Source organism: Sphaeramia orbicularis, chromosome 13 (genome assembly GCF_902148855.1).
Source record: "Sphaeramia orbicularis chromosome 13, fSphaOr1.1, whole genome shotgun sequence".
In the NCBI taxonomy this organism is placed as follows: domain Eukaryota; kingdom Metazoa; phylum Chordata; class Actinopteri; order Kurtiformes; family Apogonidae; genus Sphaeramia; species Sphaeramia orbicularis.
This window is the reverse complement of record NC_043969.1, coordinates 50,785,989-50,802,639: the sequence shown is the minus strand read 5'-3', so window position 1 is coordinate 50,802,639 and position 16,651 is coordinate 50,785,989. Positions and strand designations below refer to the sequence as shown.

Sequence of the window (16,651 nt, the reverse complement as noted above, 5' to 3'; positions counted from 1 at the left end):
AGTATGTATGTATGCATCATGTATGTAAGTATATATGTATGTATGTAAGTAAGAATGTATGTATGTATGCATGCACATATGTACATAGATAAGTACATAGGTATGTGAGTATGTATGTATGTACATATGTACCTATGTATGTATGTGTGTATGTCTGTACATGTGTATGTATGAACATATATAAATATATATGTACATATGCATGTATGTATCTACATATGTAAGTATGCATGTAAGTAGGTATGTATGTAAGTATGTATGTACATATGTACGTATGTAAGTATGTATGTATGTGAGTATGTATGTATGTACATATGTATATAAGTATGTATGTACATATGTACCTATGTATGAATGTATGTACATATGTATGTAAGTCTGCATGTATGTACATTTGTAAGTATGTATATATGCATTACGTATGTAAGTATGTATGTGTGTATGGACATATATATGTATGTATGTGCACATGTATGTCTGTATGTAAGTATGTATGTTAGTATGCAAGTATGTATGTATATAATAATGTATGTATGTATGTACATATATATGTGTTATGTATGTACATATGTATGTAAGTAAGAATGTATGGACATAGGTATGTATGTATGTAGTATACATGTACATATGTATGTAAGTATGTATGTATGTATGTAGTATGCATGTATATATGTATGTATGTAAGTATGTATGTGCATAGGTATGTAAGTACATATGTATGTATGTAAGTACATATGTATCTAAGTCTGCATGTATGTACCAATGTATGTAAGTATGTATGTGTGTATGGACATATATATGTATGTATGTATGTGCTCATGTATGTCTGTATGTAAGTATATATGTAAGTATGCATGTATGTATGTATGTAAGTAAGAATGTATTATATGTATGTATGTAAGTAAGTATGTATGGACATAGGTATGTATGTATGTATGTATTTATGTATGTAAGTATGTATGTGCATAGGTATGTAAGTACATATGTATGTATGTAAGTACGTATGTATCTAAGTCTGCATGTATGTACGTATGTATGAATGTAAGTATATATGTAAGTATGTATGTATGTACCTATGTAAGTATGTATGCATGCATGCACATATGTACGTAAGTACATATGTATGAGTATGTATGTATGTATGTATGCATGCATGCACATATGTACGTAAGTACATATGTATGAGTATGTATGTATGTACATATGTAAATATGTATGTACATATGTATGTATGTAGTATACATGTACATATGTATGTAAGTATGTATTTATGCCTATATGTATGTAAGTATGTATATATGTAAGTATGTATGTATGTAAGTAAGAATGTAAGTATGCATGTAACTATGTATGTATGCATGTGCATATGTATGTATCTATGTATGCATGCATGCATGCATGCACATATGTACGTATATAGGTACATAGGTATGTGAGTATGTATGTATGTACATATGTAAGTATGCATGTAAGTACATATGTATGTGAGTCTGTATGTATGTAAGTATGTATGTGTGTATGTGAGTAAGTACGTATGTATGTATGTATTTATGTATGTATGTATGTACATGTGTACGTATGAACATATATAAATATGTATGTACATATGCACATATGCATGTATGTATCTACATATAAGTAAGTATGTGCATAGGTATGTAAGTACATATGTAGGTATGTAACTCTGCATGTATGTAAGAATGTAAGTATGTATGTAAGTATGTATGCATATAAGTACGTATGTGCATATGTATGTAAGTACATATGTTTGTATGTATGTTTTCTTACAGATATACATGTGTATGTACATACATACATACGTACCTACCTACATGTAAGTATGTATGTACATATGTAAGTATGTACACATGTATGTAAATATGTATGTGAGTATGTTTGTTTGTATGTATGTATGTATGTGAGTATGTTTGTATGTATGTGTGAATATGTATGTAAGTACGTATGTACATGTGTATGTCTGTCTAAGTATGTATGTATGTACATATGTAAGTATGCGTGTAAGTATGTAGGTAAGTATGCATGTAAGTAGGTATGTATGTACGTATGTATGTAAGTATGTATGTATGTATGGAAGTACACATCTGTGTAAGTCTGCATGTATGTACATTTGTAAGTATGTATATATGCATTATGTATGTAAGTATGTATGTGTGTATGGACATATATACGTATGTATGTTCACATGTATGTCTGTATGTAAGTATGCATGTATGTATATAAGTATGTATTTGTGCCTGTATGTATGTAAGTACGTATGTATCTAAGTCTGCATGTATGTACATATGTATGTATTATGTAAGTATATATGTATGTATGTATGTATGCATGCATGCACATACATACGTATATAAGTACATATGTATGAATATGTACGTATGTACATATGTACCAATGTATGTAAGTATGTATGTGTGTATGGACATATATATGTATGTATGTGCACATGTATGTCTGTATGTAAGTATATATGCAAGTATGCATGTATGTATGGACATATATGTCTTATGTATGGACATAGGTATGTATGTGAGTATGTATGTAAGTATATATGTGCATAGGTATGTAAGTACATATGTATGTATGTAAGTACATATGTATCTAAGTCTGCATGTACGTACATATGTAAGTATGTATGTATGCATTATGTATGTAAGTATATATGTTTGTATGTAAGTAAGAATGTACGTACGTATGTATGTATGCATGTAAGTACGTATGTATGTAAGTACATGTTTGTATGTATGTTTTCTTACAGATATACATGTGTATGTACATACATACATACTTACGTACATACATGTAAATAAGTATGTATGTATGTACACATGTATGTACATATGTATGAGTATGTTTGTTTATATGTATGTATGTGAGTATGTTTGTATGTATGTATGTGGATATGTATGTAAGTATGTATGTACATATCTATTTAAGTCTGCATGTATGCACATATGTAAGTATGTATATATGCATTATGTATGTATGTATGGACATGTGTATGTGCACATGTATGTCTATATGTAAGTATGCATGTATGTACGTACGTATGTACGTATGCACATATGTAAGTATGCATGCAAGAATGTATGTACATATGTAAGTAAGAATGTATGTATGTAAGTATGCATGGACATAGGTATGTAAGTACAAATGTGCATATGTGTGTAAGTACATAATTTTGTATGTTTTTATACATATGTACACATATACATGTGTATGTACATACATATATACATACATGTAAGTATGTATGTATGTACGTATGTGAGTATGTATGTGAGTATGTATGTACATATGTATGTATGTACGTAAGTATGCAACATACAATCACACATACATATATACACACATACTCAGACACTTACATATGTATATACAAACACATATACGTACATACACATATACTTGCATATATAATTACTTACATACACATCTACATACATACATACTTGCATGCATACATATATACATACTTAGATACATAGATACTTGCATACATATATACAAACACATACATACATACTTATGTATGTATGTAGGTATGTACACACATATAAGTATGCATGTATGTGTGTATGTATGTATGCGTGTATGTATACACATTATAGTATGCATGTATGTATGTATATATGTATGTGTATATCCTCACCCTTTTGAACCCGTTCAGACCTTCTAGTTTCTCAGTCTTTGGTTCTAAACCCAAACGGCTGCTTCTGTTTTTACAGGTTCTTTATCCTGACGGTCAGAGTCATGTGATCCATCCAAAACCTGGAGACTTCAGGAAACCTGGAGCAGACCGACACAGACTGATCACACAGGTTTACCTGTCCCACACCGCCTGGACCGGTCAGAACCACACACACACACACACACACACACACACACACAGGTTCATACTTAAATGCTCGTTGTCTCTGTTTCAGAACCGTCTCAGATCGAGGTCCGCCTCCTCCTGTCCTATAGCTCCGCCTCCTCCTCCCTCTCCTCCTCCAAACATCTGGGATGGAGCGACAGCAGCGACGGCCTCCAGTCACCGGAGGCGGTCGTCGAGGGAACCATTCCATTTAGTAAACCGGTGAAAGTGTTCATCATGCCCAAACCGGCCCGCCGCTGACCCACTGGACTGGACTGGACTGAAGTGGACTGGACTGGACATTAGAAGCAGAACTCATTTGCATTCACAGACAGCTGGACAAACAAACATATGATCCACCTCCAGTCCAGGGCTTAGACTGTAATTGGTCGTCATTTGTTTGAGGACTGTTTTGGTTTCCTGTAAAACCGTCTGGTTCCAGACTAGTGTGAGAGGATTCATTTTTGTCACTTTATTTTGTTACTAATAAAATGTTTCTGCAGAATAAACAAACATCTGCTAATTTCATAATGATGGACTGAGGTGTTTGTGTCTTTACATTGAACTGAAAACAGCAGGAAGTTAAAGATGGAGGAAATAAATGACTATAAAAAAAAACAGTTCTTTTTGAGGTCATTATTTCATTAATTGTTCCTGTTTTTCAGAAGAATCCACTCAAACTAAACACAAACCAACAGACGCTGATGATTAAGATTCAGTGAAAAAAACCAAAGGCATGACTTATTGAAGGAACCGCTCAGATTTACCACCAGGTAAACATGAGTTTGTAGAAGAAGTCGTAGCTGCGGAACAGGAAGTTCTTCTCCATGACGTGGCGCTGGACGGTCACCTGGTAGCCCTGACTGCGTATGTCCGTCTGGATACAGTCCAGCAGGTCCTCCACCGACGGAGCCGCCTTCCACGGCCCGAAGACCACCACCGACTCCTTATCGGCCGCCAGGCTGCTGATGGCGTTGTCATAGAAACCCACGTCCTCCTCCGTCCGAAGAACGCAGATCAACATGGTGGAGTAACGGGCGGCGACGGCCTCGGCCCTGGCAACGCGAATCAGCACCTGAGGAAAAAAAACAAAACAAAAAACAACAGAATAATAATAAGGAAAAAAAAAACAGAACGACAGAATAATAAAAAATAAACAGAAGAAGGATAAAAAGAAAAAAGGAAGGCAAAACTGAAGAAAAACAGAAAAAAGAGGGGTTAGTTCACACATTTACACTTTTCCTTTTTCTGTCAGTTTGACGTCTATTGTGTGTGTGTGTGTGTGTGTATATTATATATATGTGTGTGTGTGTATATTATATATATGTGTGTGTGTGTGTATATTATATATATGTGTGTGTGTGTGTATATTATATATATGTGTGTGTGTCTGACCTGGATGTTCTCCTTATAATGTGGAACTCTGGACAGGAACTGTTGTCTTCCCACAGTTTCTCCAAACAGTTCAGGTCGATCCTCCAGAACTTTGACCAAAGGTTGAATGTTATAGAAGAGCGCCTCCCTGTGGATCTGAACCAACACTGACACTGAACCAACACTGACACTGAACCAACACTGACACTGAACCAACACTGACACTGAACAAACACTGAACAAACACTGGCACTGAACAAACACTAACACTGAACAAACACTGACACTGAACCAACACTGACACTGAACCAACACTGACACTGAACCAACACTGACACTGAACCAACACTGACACTGAACAAACACTGACACTGAACCAACACTGACACTGAACCAACACTGAACAAACACTGACACTGAACCAACACTGACACTGAACCAACACTGACACTGACCAAACACTGACACTGAACCAACACTGACACTGAACCAACACTGACACTGAACAAACACTGACACTGAACAAACACTGGCACTGAACAAACACTGACACTGAACAAACACTGACACTGAACCAACACTGACACTGAACCAACACTGACACTGAACCAACACTGAACAAACACTGACACTGAACCAACACTGACACTGAACCAACACTGACACTGAACCAACACTGAACAAACACTGGCACTGAACAAACACTAACACTGAACAAACACTGACACTGAACAAACACTGACACTGAACAAACACTAACACTGAACAAACACTGACACTGAACCAACACTGACACTGAACAAACACTGACACTGAACCAACACTGACACTGAACAAACACTGACACTGAACCAACACTGACACTGAACAAACACTGAACAAACACTCACACTGAACCAACACTGACACTGAACCAACACTGAACAAACACTGACACTGAACAAACACTGACACTGAACAAACACTGACACTGAACAAACACTAACACTGACCAAACACTGACACTGAACAAACACTAACACTGAACCAACACTGACACTGACCAAACACTGACACTGAACCAACACTGACACTGAACAAACACTGACACTGAACCAACACTGACACTGAACCAACACTGACACTGAACCAACACTGAACAAACACTGACACTGAACAAACACTGACACTGAACAAACACTGACACTGAACCAACACTGACACTGAACAAACACTGAACAAACACTCACACTGAACCAACACTGACACTGAACCAACACTGAACAAACACTGGCACTGAACAAACACTAACACTGAACAAACACTGACACTGAACAAACACTGACACTGAACCAACACTGACACTGAACAAACACTGACACTGAACCAACACTGACACTGAACAAACACTGACACTGAACAAACACTGACACTGAACAAACACTAACACTGAACCAACACTAACACTGAACAAACACTGAACAAACACTGACACTGAACAAACACTGACAATGAACAAACACTAACACTGAACAAACACTGACACTGAACAAACACTAACACTGACCAAACACTGACACTGACCAAACACTGACACTGAACAAACACTAACACTGAATAAACACTGACACTGAACAAACACTGACACTGAACCAACACTGACACTGAACAAACACTAACACTGAACCAACACTGACACTTAACAAACACTAACACTGAACCAACACTGACACTGAACAAACACTAACACTGAACAAACACTGACACTGAACCAACACTGACACTGAATAAACACTGACACTGAACCAACACTGACACTGAACAAACACTGACACTGAACAAACACTCACACTGAACCAACACTGACACTGAACAAACACTGACACTGAACAAACACTAACACTGAACTAACACTGAACAAACACTGACACTGAACAAACACTGACACTGAACCAACACTGACACTGAACAAACACTGACACTGAACAAACACTGACACTGAACAAACACTGACACTGAACCAACACTAACACTGAACAAACACTGACACTGAACAAACGCTAACACTGAACCAACACTGACACTGAACTAACACTGAACCAACACTGACACTGAACCAACACTGACACTGAACCAACACTGACACTGAACAAACACTGACACTGAACAAACACTGACACTGAACAAACACTGACAATGAACAAACACTAACACTGAACAAACACTGACACTGAACAAACACTAACACTGACCAAACACTGACACTGAACAAACACTAACACTGAACCAACACTAACACTGACCAAACACTGACACTGACCAAACACTGACACTGACCAAACACTAACACTGAATAAACACTGACACTGAACAAACACTGACACTGAATAAACACTGACACTGAACAAACACTGACACTGAACAAACACTGACACTGAACAAACACTAACACTGAACAAGCACTGACACTGAATAAACACTGACACTGAACAAACACTGACACTGAACAAACACTGACACTGAACCAACACTAACACTGAACAAACACTCACACTGAACCAACACTGACACTGAACAAACACTGACACTGAACAAACACTCACACTGAACCAACACTGACACTGAACAAACACTGACACTGAACAAACACTCACACTGAACCAACACTGACACTGAACAAACACTGACACTGAACAAACACTAACACTGAACCAACACTAACACTGAACTAACACTGAACAAACACTGACACTGAACAAACACTGACACTGAACAAACACTGACACTGAACCAACACTGACACTGAACAAACACTAACACTGAACCAACACTAACACTGAACAAACACTGACACTGAACAGACACTGAACCAACACTGACACTGAACCAACACTGACACTGAACAAACACTGACACTGAACCAACACTGACACTGAACAAACACTAACACTGAATAAACACTGACACTGAATAAACACTGACACTGAACAAACACTAACACTGAATAAACACTGACACTGAACCAACACTAACACTGAACAAACACTGACACTGAACCAACACTGACACTGAACAAACACTGACACTGAACAAACACTCACACTGAACCAACACTGACACTGAACAAACACTGACACTGAACAAACACTCACACTGAACCAACACTGACACTGAACAAACACTGACACTGAACAAACACTAACACTGAACCAACACTAACACTGAACTAACACTGAACAAACACTGACACTGAACCAACACTGACACTGAACAAACACTGACACTGAACCAACACTGACACTGAACAAACACTGACACTGAACCAACACTGACACTGAACAAACACTAACACTGAACCAACACTAACACTGAACTAACACTGAACAAACACTGACACTGAACCAACACTGACACTGAACAAACACTGACACTGAACCAACACTGACACTGAACAAACACTGACACTGAACAAACACTGACACTGAACAAACACTAACACTGAACCAACACTAACACTGAACTAACACTGAACAAACACTGACACTGAACAAACACTGACAATGAACAAACACTAACACTGAACAAACACTGACACTGAACAAACACTAACACTGACCAAACACTGACACTGACCAAACACTGACACTGAACAAACACTAACACTGAATAAACACTGACACTGAACAAACACTGACACTGAACCAACACTGACACTGAACAAACACTAACACTGAACCAACACTGACACTGAACCAACACTGACACTGAACAAACACTGACACTGAACCAACACTGACACTGAACAAACACTAACACTGAATAAACACTGACACTGAATAAACACTGACACTGAACAAACACTGACACTGAACAAACACTAACACTGAATAAACACTGACACTGAATAAACACTGACACTGAACAAACACCAACACTGAACAAACCCACAGATACACACAGAAAATACACCACAATACAGAACAGTAAGGACTACTGTCAGAATAGAGTTTCATATTATGGGATAAATATTCGTGCATTGGTTCATTTGGGTTTTGGTTTATCCAAAAAATGAGTAAAAAAGAACAAAATAATGAACAAAATAAACAAAATAATTTTAAAAATGAGTAAAAAAAAGACCAAAACATTCAACAAAATAATCAAAAAATGAGTAAAAAAGAACAAAATCATCAACAAAATGAATAAATCAGTGAGAACAGGTGGAACCATCTACTTTCTTCACATCTCATTTTGTTTTATTTTTTTTTATCTAATTTTCATTTTCTTCTAATTTCAGTCGTTTTCTCTTTAAAGTCGTTTATTTGTATGTGATTAAACCTCATTGGTCAGATTTAAAGTGCTGAACCTTTTCCTACATTTATAAGTTTGGTTTTGACAGTTCTTGTTTTGGTGTTTGTTTGGATTATGTTAGTTTTTTCTCCTTCGTTTTGTCGTCTTTTCATCTGATTTTCCTTTTTTTTTGTCTCATTTTTAGCTTGTTTTTCTTTCATTTTTGTCACACTTTTGTCTCTCTTGTGCTTCCTTTGGTTCCTTTTTTTTGTCTCTTTTTGATAATTTGCCTCATTTTAAGTAAATACTGCTGTTTTTTCTGTGTGTGATCCTCCTGAACAGGACATGTGACAGCTGCAGACAGGATGTGTCCACAGATTTATGTCCACAGAGTTCAGAAACATCAGTATGTGACTGGAGTTTAATGGTAGATGTTTCTTCCTCAGTCAGATGTGATGACAGTCGATGGAAATGATTATTTACAGTCAGAGCAGGAAAAATATTAGAGGCATTTAGAGGAAGAACAGTGAAAACCAGAGTCAGAGTGAAAATAAATTCAGTTCAAACCATCTGAGTCATTTTAGAAACAAAGAAAATAACTGAACCCAAACGAACCAATGCACTGACATCTATCCCATAATATAAACTCTGTTCTGACATTAGTCCTTATTGTTTTGGATCCCAGAGCTGTTAGAACACAAACACAGACTGATGGACACAGAGGAGAAACAACTGCATTTACACTGAGTTCTTCAGTTTGTTGATTATTTGTAATTTTTTAAAAATTATTTCGTTCATTTGTTGATTGTTTTAATTTTTTTTTTTTTTTTTTACTCACTTTTTGGTTATTTTGTTAATTTTGTTGACTGTTTAATCCATTTTGGTTTATTTTGTAGATTATTTTGTACATTTTTTGATTATTTTGTTGATTGTTTTGGGGGTTTTTTAAACTCTTTTTTTTTTTTTATTTTGTTTATTTTGTTAATTATTATGTACATTTTGTTGATTATTTGTACATTTTTCTTAAATTATTTTGTTCATTTGTTGATTGTTGTAGTTTTCTGTTTTACTCACCTTTTGATTATTTTTTCGTTTTGTTGATTTTGTTGATTTTGTTGATATTTGTAATTTTTTCGATATTTTCTTAGTTTTTTTTTTATTATTTTGTGCATTTCGTTGATTCTTTATACATTTTTTTTAACATTTTTTTTCTTTTTGTTGATTATTTTGTTCCTTTTGTTGATTATAAATTTTTTGGATTATATTGTTAATTTTGTGGATTATTGTGTTCATTTTGTTGATTCTTTATAAATTTTTTTGATTATTTTGCTCATTTTGTGGATTATTTTGTTGATTTTGTTGATTATAATTTTAAGCGTCTTTGAGTACTTAGAAAAGCACAACATAAAACCGATGTATTATTATTATTTTTTGTTTTTTAAATGTTTTTTTTTTTTGGGGGGGGGGGGTTATTTTGTTAATTTTGTTCATTATTTTGTTAATTTTGTTCATTATTTTGTTCTTTTTTACTCATTTTTTTGATAAACCAAACCCAAACTAACCAATGCACTGACATCTATCCCATAATATAAACTCTATTCCGACATTAGTCCTTATTGTTTCGTATCCTCTGTTCGAACACAAACACAGACTTCTGTCTGTTTGCGAACATACAGTATTTGAATTCAAAGTGTCGGGGGTCCAACCCACCTCCCTGAGGTTCTCCGTGGGCACGCGCTCCGATCGCAGGAACTCCAGGATGGAGCCGAAGTGTGACCCGTCGCGGTCGATGAAGTAGCGTCCCTGCGCGTCCACGTGCAGTTTGGGCGGAACGCTGAACAGCTCTGCGAGGTTGGAGTCGGGGTGTTTACGGAGCGTGCTCAGAGTGGTGTAGAACATGTGACCTCCGACGTTCAACTGCACAACAGGCGAGTGCTGAAGGGAAACGACGGAAACGACAGAGTTAAGAAACAAAGAGAAAGACGAGTAGAAAACAGACAAATGAAAGAGGAAAAAACACGTCTGGTGTTCATATACATTTAGACTGAAATGTTCATTTACGTATTTACGCTGTAGTCGCACATCGTTAGCCTCGTAGCATAACGACCTTAGAAAAAACTGTGACGTCTGTGAAACTTTAAAACTCCTGCTTCAATTTATGCAGAAAATATGACTTAGGTTAACATCCGGTCCAAAACATTAACTGACAATAATCTGCACCAAACTTATATTTTTGGTTCGGTAATTACTTATATTTTCAGGAAAATGTGTTTTGAAATGAGAAAAAAAAAATCTGTGAAAAAAAATGTGAGTAGTTTTGTGAGTGTGAATGTTTGTACAGTGACCCAGTTTAGTGCCGTCATTCTGGGTTCATTTTATAAACTCGATAAATAAACGACATTTATTCCAAATATTTGACTATTATATTATTGATGTCATTTTCTAAACACACTGTTTAAATTAATAAATGCATATATCTGTGCAAAATACATTTGAATATATTGTTAATATGATTCGTATGATGTAAATATTGTAAATAAATGTATATGATATTGATAATTGAAATAGAAACGGTTTCATTTTTACTTCTGTTGTCCATCTGCTGACATTTGTCCGAACTCTTTCTGTTCAGGTTTGATATATTACTTTATTAGGTTTCTTTTTTTCCCCCTCTATAACCAATTATTAGGTTGTAAAATAGAAGGTTTAAGGTTTACACTGAATACATTTGAGGAGGAAAATGTCAGAGGAACTTCACTTTGGAGAACTGTGGAATTCTGAAAACAAAAAAAACCGTGTACAGCCGATCAGTATATTTGAACCCAGATGACATGAACTAATGAAGCAAAACTATCGGTTGAATTCAGACCTAATTTTGTTCATAGATTAGCAGTGACCCAGAATAGATGTGGTTACATTTTGGGGAAAATAGGTCAAATTGACTAAATTAATTGAAACTAAATTTATGTTTTTATAGACATTTGAATTTTTTGGTCATTATAAATAAATGTTAAAAAAAAAGACTTTAAAACTGTTTAAAAACGTGAACTTTGACGACTCTTCCCACCATGTAACCACATCTATTCTGGGTCACTGGTGATCTGTAAAAACAGTTAGGTCTGAATTCAACCGATAGTTTTGCTGCTAAAGTGAATTTTTGAACTTCCTAAAGGGGCGGGGTTTGTTGTTCCTGGCACCACTTGTTTCCTGTTTCATTCCACTTTATTACACATAACTTTATTTACACGTGGACTTTAACATTTAGATTCTTTGTGTATTTTTAAAGTTAAAACCAAAGTCTGGTCCACATTTCACTTGAATGGACTCATTAAAAACACATTTACTGAGAAAAGGTTGATGTGTTCAATACTTTTTATATGGAAACAACTGTTTCTGATTCAGCATATTGTGTTGGTTTTAGGGAAAAAAAGAGCCTTATTGTTTTGATATTGAGTTAAACAGGGAAAAGTAAAAACAGTGCAGTTGGATCAGTGACAGTGGATGGACACTCTAGGTTTTATGTTCAGTTAATTCTCCTTTTGTCTCGGACACTTTTTTTTTTTTTTTTTTTTTTTTTTTTTTAAATCGGTGTTAGATTATGCAGATCTACTTTACATGAAAACATCGTCCAAATGGTGGACACAGTTTATCATTTAGCTTCTCTGAGGTTTGTAACTAATTCTAAAGCTATGACTAGGGCTGTAAGAAAATATCGGCATTGCAATATATCGCGATATTTCTCTTCAATATATATTTATTCAAATGCAGACATGGTGGAGGTTCATTTTTGTTTTTTTATTTTTCAAGCTTTTTTTATACTCACATGGGTATTTTGTTCTGTTGTTTTCATACTACAAAAGTACTATTGTGATATTGCAGGTCATAAATGTCTTTTTTTTTTTTTAAATTGATAATGTTGTTTTGTTAAATAAAGGATAATTCAAGCATCCTAAAAGCATGTTTTACTGTCTGAAAGAGGCAAATGTTTGTTCTATTTATTGGGAATGCAAAAAAATAATGTTGCGATGTTGGATGATTCAGGGACTGAACGCTATTTTTTTATGAATATTATTCATATTTTTATGAAAAAATATGAATAATATTCATAAAAAATAATAAAACAGACTGGACACCAATGTTAAGTGGTGTTTCCTATGGTTCCTTTTTAGTCTAATAATTTGAGACTTGTTTGGAGTTGCTGGGTCATGTGACTGGGAATTATTGAAGAAAAATTTATATTTTTTCATAAAAATATGAATAATATTCATAAAAATATATTAATACAGACTGGACAGCAATATTAAGTGGTGTTTCCTAAAGTTATGTCATAATTATTGCAAAACTGCCATTCAGCTTTGACCATTTATTGGTTCTGACATTGAACCTCCTGAGACCCACTGTCCACATCTGTGGACGAGAGTTTCATAACTACACAAAAAAAAAAAAAAAGAAGAAAAAGAAAGAAAGAAAGAAAAGAAAACTGTCCACCACAAAGGACATTCCATAAACATTTTAAAAACTGCATCTGAAAAAAACTGTTGCATCATGATGTTTCCAATACAGGCACTGATTTAATAAAACAACAAAAGCTGGTGCTGCTGACGCGTCCTGGGTCAGAGGAGCTTCAGTGAGCGCAGTCTGAGGACGCTTTTCTCCAGCGTTTACAGCTGCAGTTTAGTTCCAGTCCCAGAGGCTGTGAATGTCCCACCCACTGTTCACTTCACCACAGTCAACATCTACATGATCAGTGAATTAAATGTAGAAAAAAATACAGGATTTACACTGAAAATAATGTAAAAGACAGAATAAGCATTAGAATAAACAGATAAATGAGTGACAGGTTCAAAGGTCATGATGGAGTTTTAAGAAGTTTTAAAACTGTTCAGATTCAGGAATAAAAGGAGTTTGTTTGAAAAAAAAAACAACCCTGTGTGTGTGTGTGTGTGTGTGTGTGTGTGTGTGTGTGTGTGTGTGTGTGTTCTAAGGGCGGACACTTCCTCCACCCGGATCCAAACCCTCCACCTCCTCCTCAGGTCTTAAATGTGTGCTCTTACCGGGGCTGGAGCCGGGGTCTGCTTCAGGTGGGCTCTGCCGTCCTGGAGGCTCATGTTTGGGCTTCAGAGTCCAGACCAGGTGTGAGCAGAACCAGAGCTGATCTGAGGAAGGAGCAGATTCTTAACTCAGAGCCAAACACCTGCCGACGCGGACGACGCTAACCTCATATTTACGACAGCTGGGCTTGATTTGCGGCCGTGCAGTGTCGCGGAAGGAGTCGTTCCTGATGTGTTTGATGACCGCAGAAACTTAGAACTTCGGCTTCGATGATGTATTTAAAAAAAAAAAAAAAGCACTCGGACAGCGCAGACCTCCGCCAAGGCAGATCAGCGCCGCCCCCCCAATCGCCACCAAAGTTTAATCATTTGTTCCTTGTGCCAGTATCAACATTTCCTGAAATTTTCATCCAAATCCGTCCACAACTTTTTGAGTTATCCTGCACACAGACAGACAGACAGAAGGTCCTTGGCGGAGGTAAAGATATGAGACATAAAAGTGGACGCGTTCGGCTACAGGACAGGCTGAACGGCTGCCGTAAATTCAACTGGTGTGTCGCAACATCTCAAGCCGTCTTTAGCAAAACGGGTTTTTTGTTGTTTTTGGAACTCCCTCATTAAAGATAAAGATTTAAATCTAAGAAAATCCGAGAATTTTTGTGTCACTTTTTGAAAGATCTGGAAAATGTTGATTTTTTAAAATCGAAACTACAGTTAAATATCAGTTTGATGACAGAATTATTATTTTTGTCCACTTTTCTTATAATAATAAATAAGCCATAGTTGACCTCTTCATTCTGGGTAAATTTCATAAACACACAGATAAAATGTCCAAATCATCACCATCATTTCATTTGATTTTAATTGAACTAAAATGTATTTGGAGTCTGGAAAATGTATTGAATGTAACCAAAAATGTTGATCTGCTCTTCACTTTTATTCCAATGACCTTCAGTGAATTTTTCTACTCACATTTTAATATTATTGTCTTCTTTTTCTACCTGTATTTTTTACTAATTTTTGGATCTTCATTTTAATAATTTATTCATATTTTGTTATTATTCATTTATTTATTCTCGTCATCTTTATCAGTTCATGCTTTGTGTCTTTGAATGTCTAACGTTCAGTATTTTCTTGTTACATTTATATTTTTTGTATGTTCCAAATAAATACATTTTTGTGGAGAAATAAAAAAAAAAAAAAAAAAACTTTTTCTTCGGTCGCAGACTTTATTTGCTGCTGTAACTTGTTTGTCCAAATGTAAATCTGATGACTGTGCTGAGGTGAGGACTGTTTATTGGACAAACGGACTCCAGGTCGTTATGTGTTTTCGTCACATTTAAGAATCTTCTGTCTTACATCATCTTCAGCTGCAGCGCGCGGCAGGTAAGTGACGTGGTGGGCGTGACCTGACCCGGATGTACAGGTGCTTTGAAGTGACGTCACTTTACACAAATTTATCCAGAGCTGCTGCGATGGATTATTTTCTTGGGTTAAATGATTATTTGAATCAGTGAAAAAAAAAAAAAAAAAAAAAGTAAAAATGTGAAACAAACATCTATGGAAATGACTAATTTGTCTCTTATTCCAAAAGTAAATAGTGTCTTTAAGATTTATTTTCATCTGTTCAAATAATCATTTAATTGAAAATAATTAATTCAATTTCAAAAAATAACTGATACCTTTAAAGTTAAATACAGAAAAATACTCGATTTTCACACAAAATAAAGCAAAACACAGAATGAAATTTTTAAAAAATGAATGACTTGAAGGTTAAATGTAGAGAAAGTTTAATTTGGAAACTGTCCCAAAAGTAACTCTGGCTCTTAAAGGGTTAAAATGCTTAAATTATGAATGACTTTAACCCATTGTTTAATTTGACAGTTTTAATGTAACCGTTTATGCCTCAACACTAGCTTTATGATGCCTTCAGGTACTATGGGAATAATGGGAAATACTAATTACCAACATACAAACTGGACATGAATGTCTCAATCAGCTTCAAATTCACGTTTTTGTCATTTTTTTCACAGTAAAACAAAGGCAAAAATGTGTTTATTATTTTGCCTATTATGTCACTGATCAC

General features: G+C 35.4%; 2 protein-coding genes across 2 annotated transcripts in view; one reads left to right on the top strand and one right to left on the bottom strand.

The window, feature by feature from the left end:
* Nucleotides 1-4,292, top strand: part of ints4 (integrator complex subunit 4) — a 38,495-nt gene extending 34,203 nt beyond the window's left edge. Inside the window, 2 exon segments of the mRNA XM_030152775.1 lie at nt 3,747-3,867; nt 3,945-4,292. Of these exon segments, the coding sequence (XP_030008635.1) occupies nt 3,747-3,867; nt 3,945-4,135 (312 nt within the window). The 3' untranslated portion in view covers nt 4,136-4,292.
* Nucleotides 4,293-4,396: 104 nt separating this feature from the next.
* kctd14 (potassium channel tetramerization domain containing 14) lies at nt 4,397-14,832 on the bottom strand. Its single transcript, XM_030152776.1, has 4 exons — nt 14,569-14,832; nt 11,225-11,449; nt 5,270-5,404; nt 4,397-4,949 (listed from the first exon to the last, which is right to left on the bottom strand). The coding sequence occupies exons 1-4, from the start codon at nt 14,620-14,622 to the stop codon at nt 4,638-4,640; spliced, it is 726 nt and encodes a 241-aa protein (XP_030008636.1). The 5' UTR covers nt 14,623-14,832; the 3' UTR covers nt 4,397-4,637.
* Nucleotides 14,833-16,651: the final 1,819 nt, after the last annotated feature.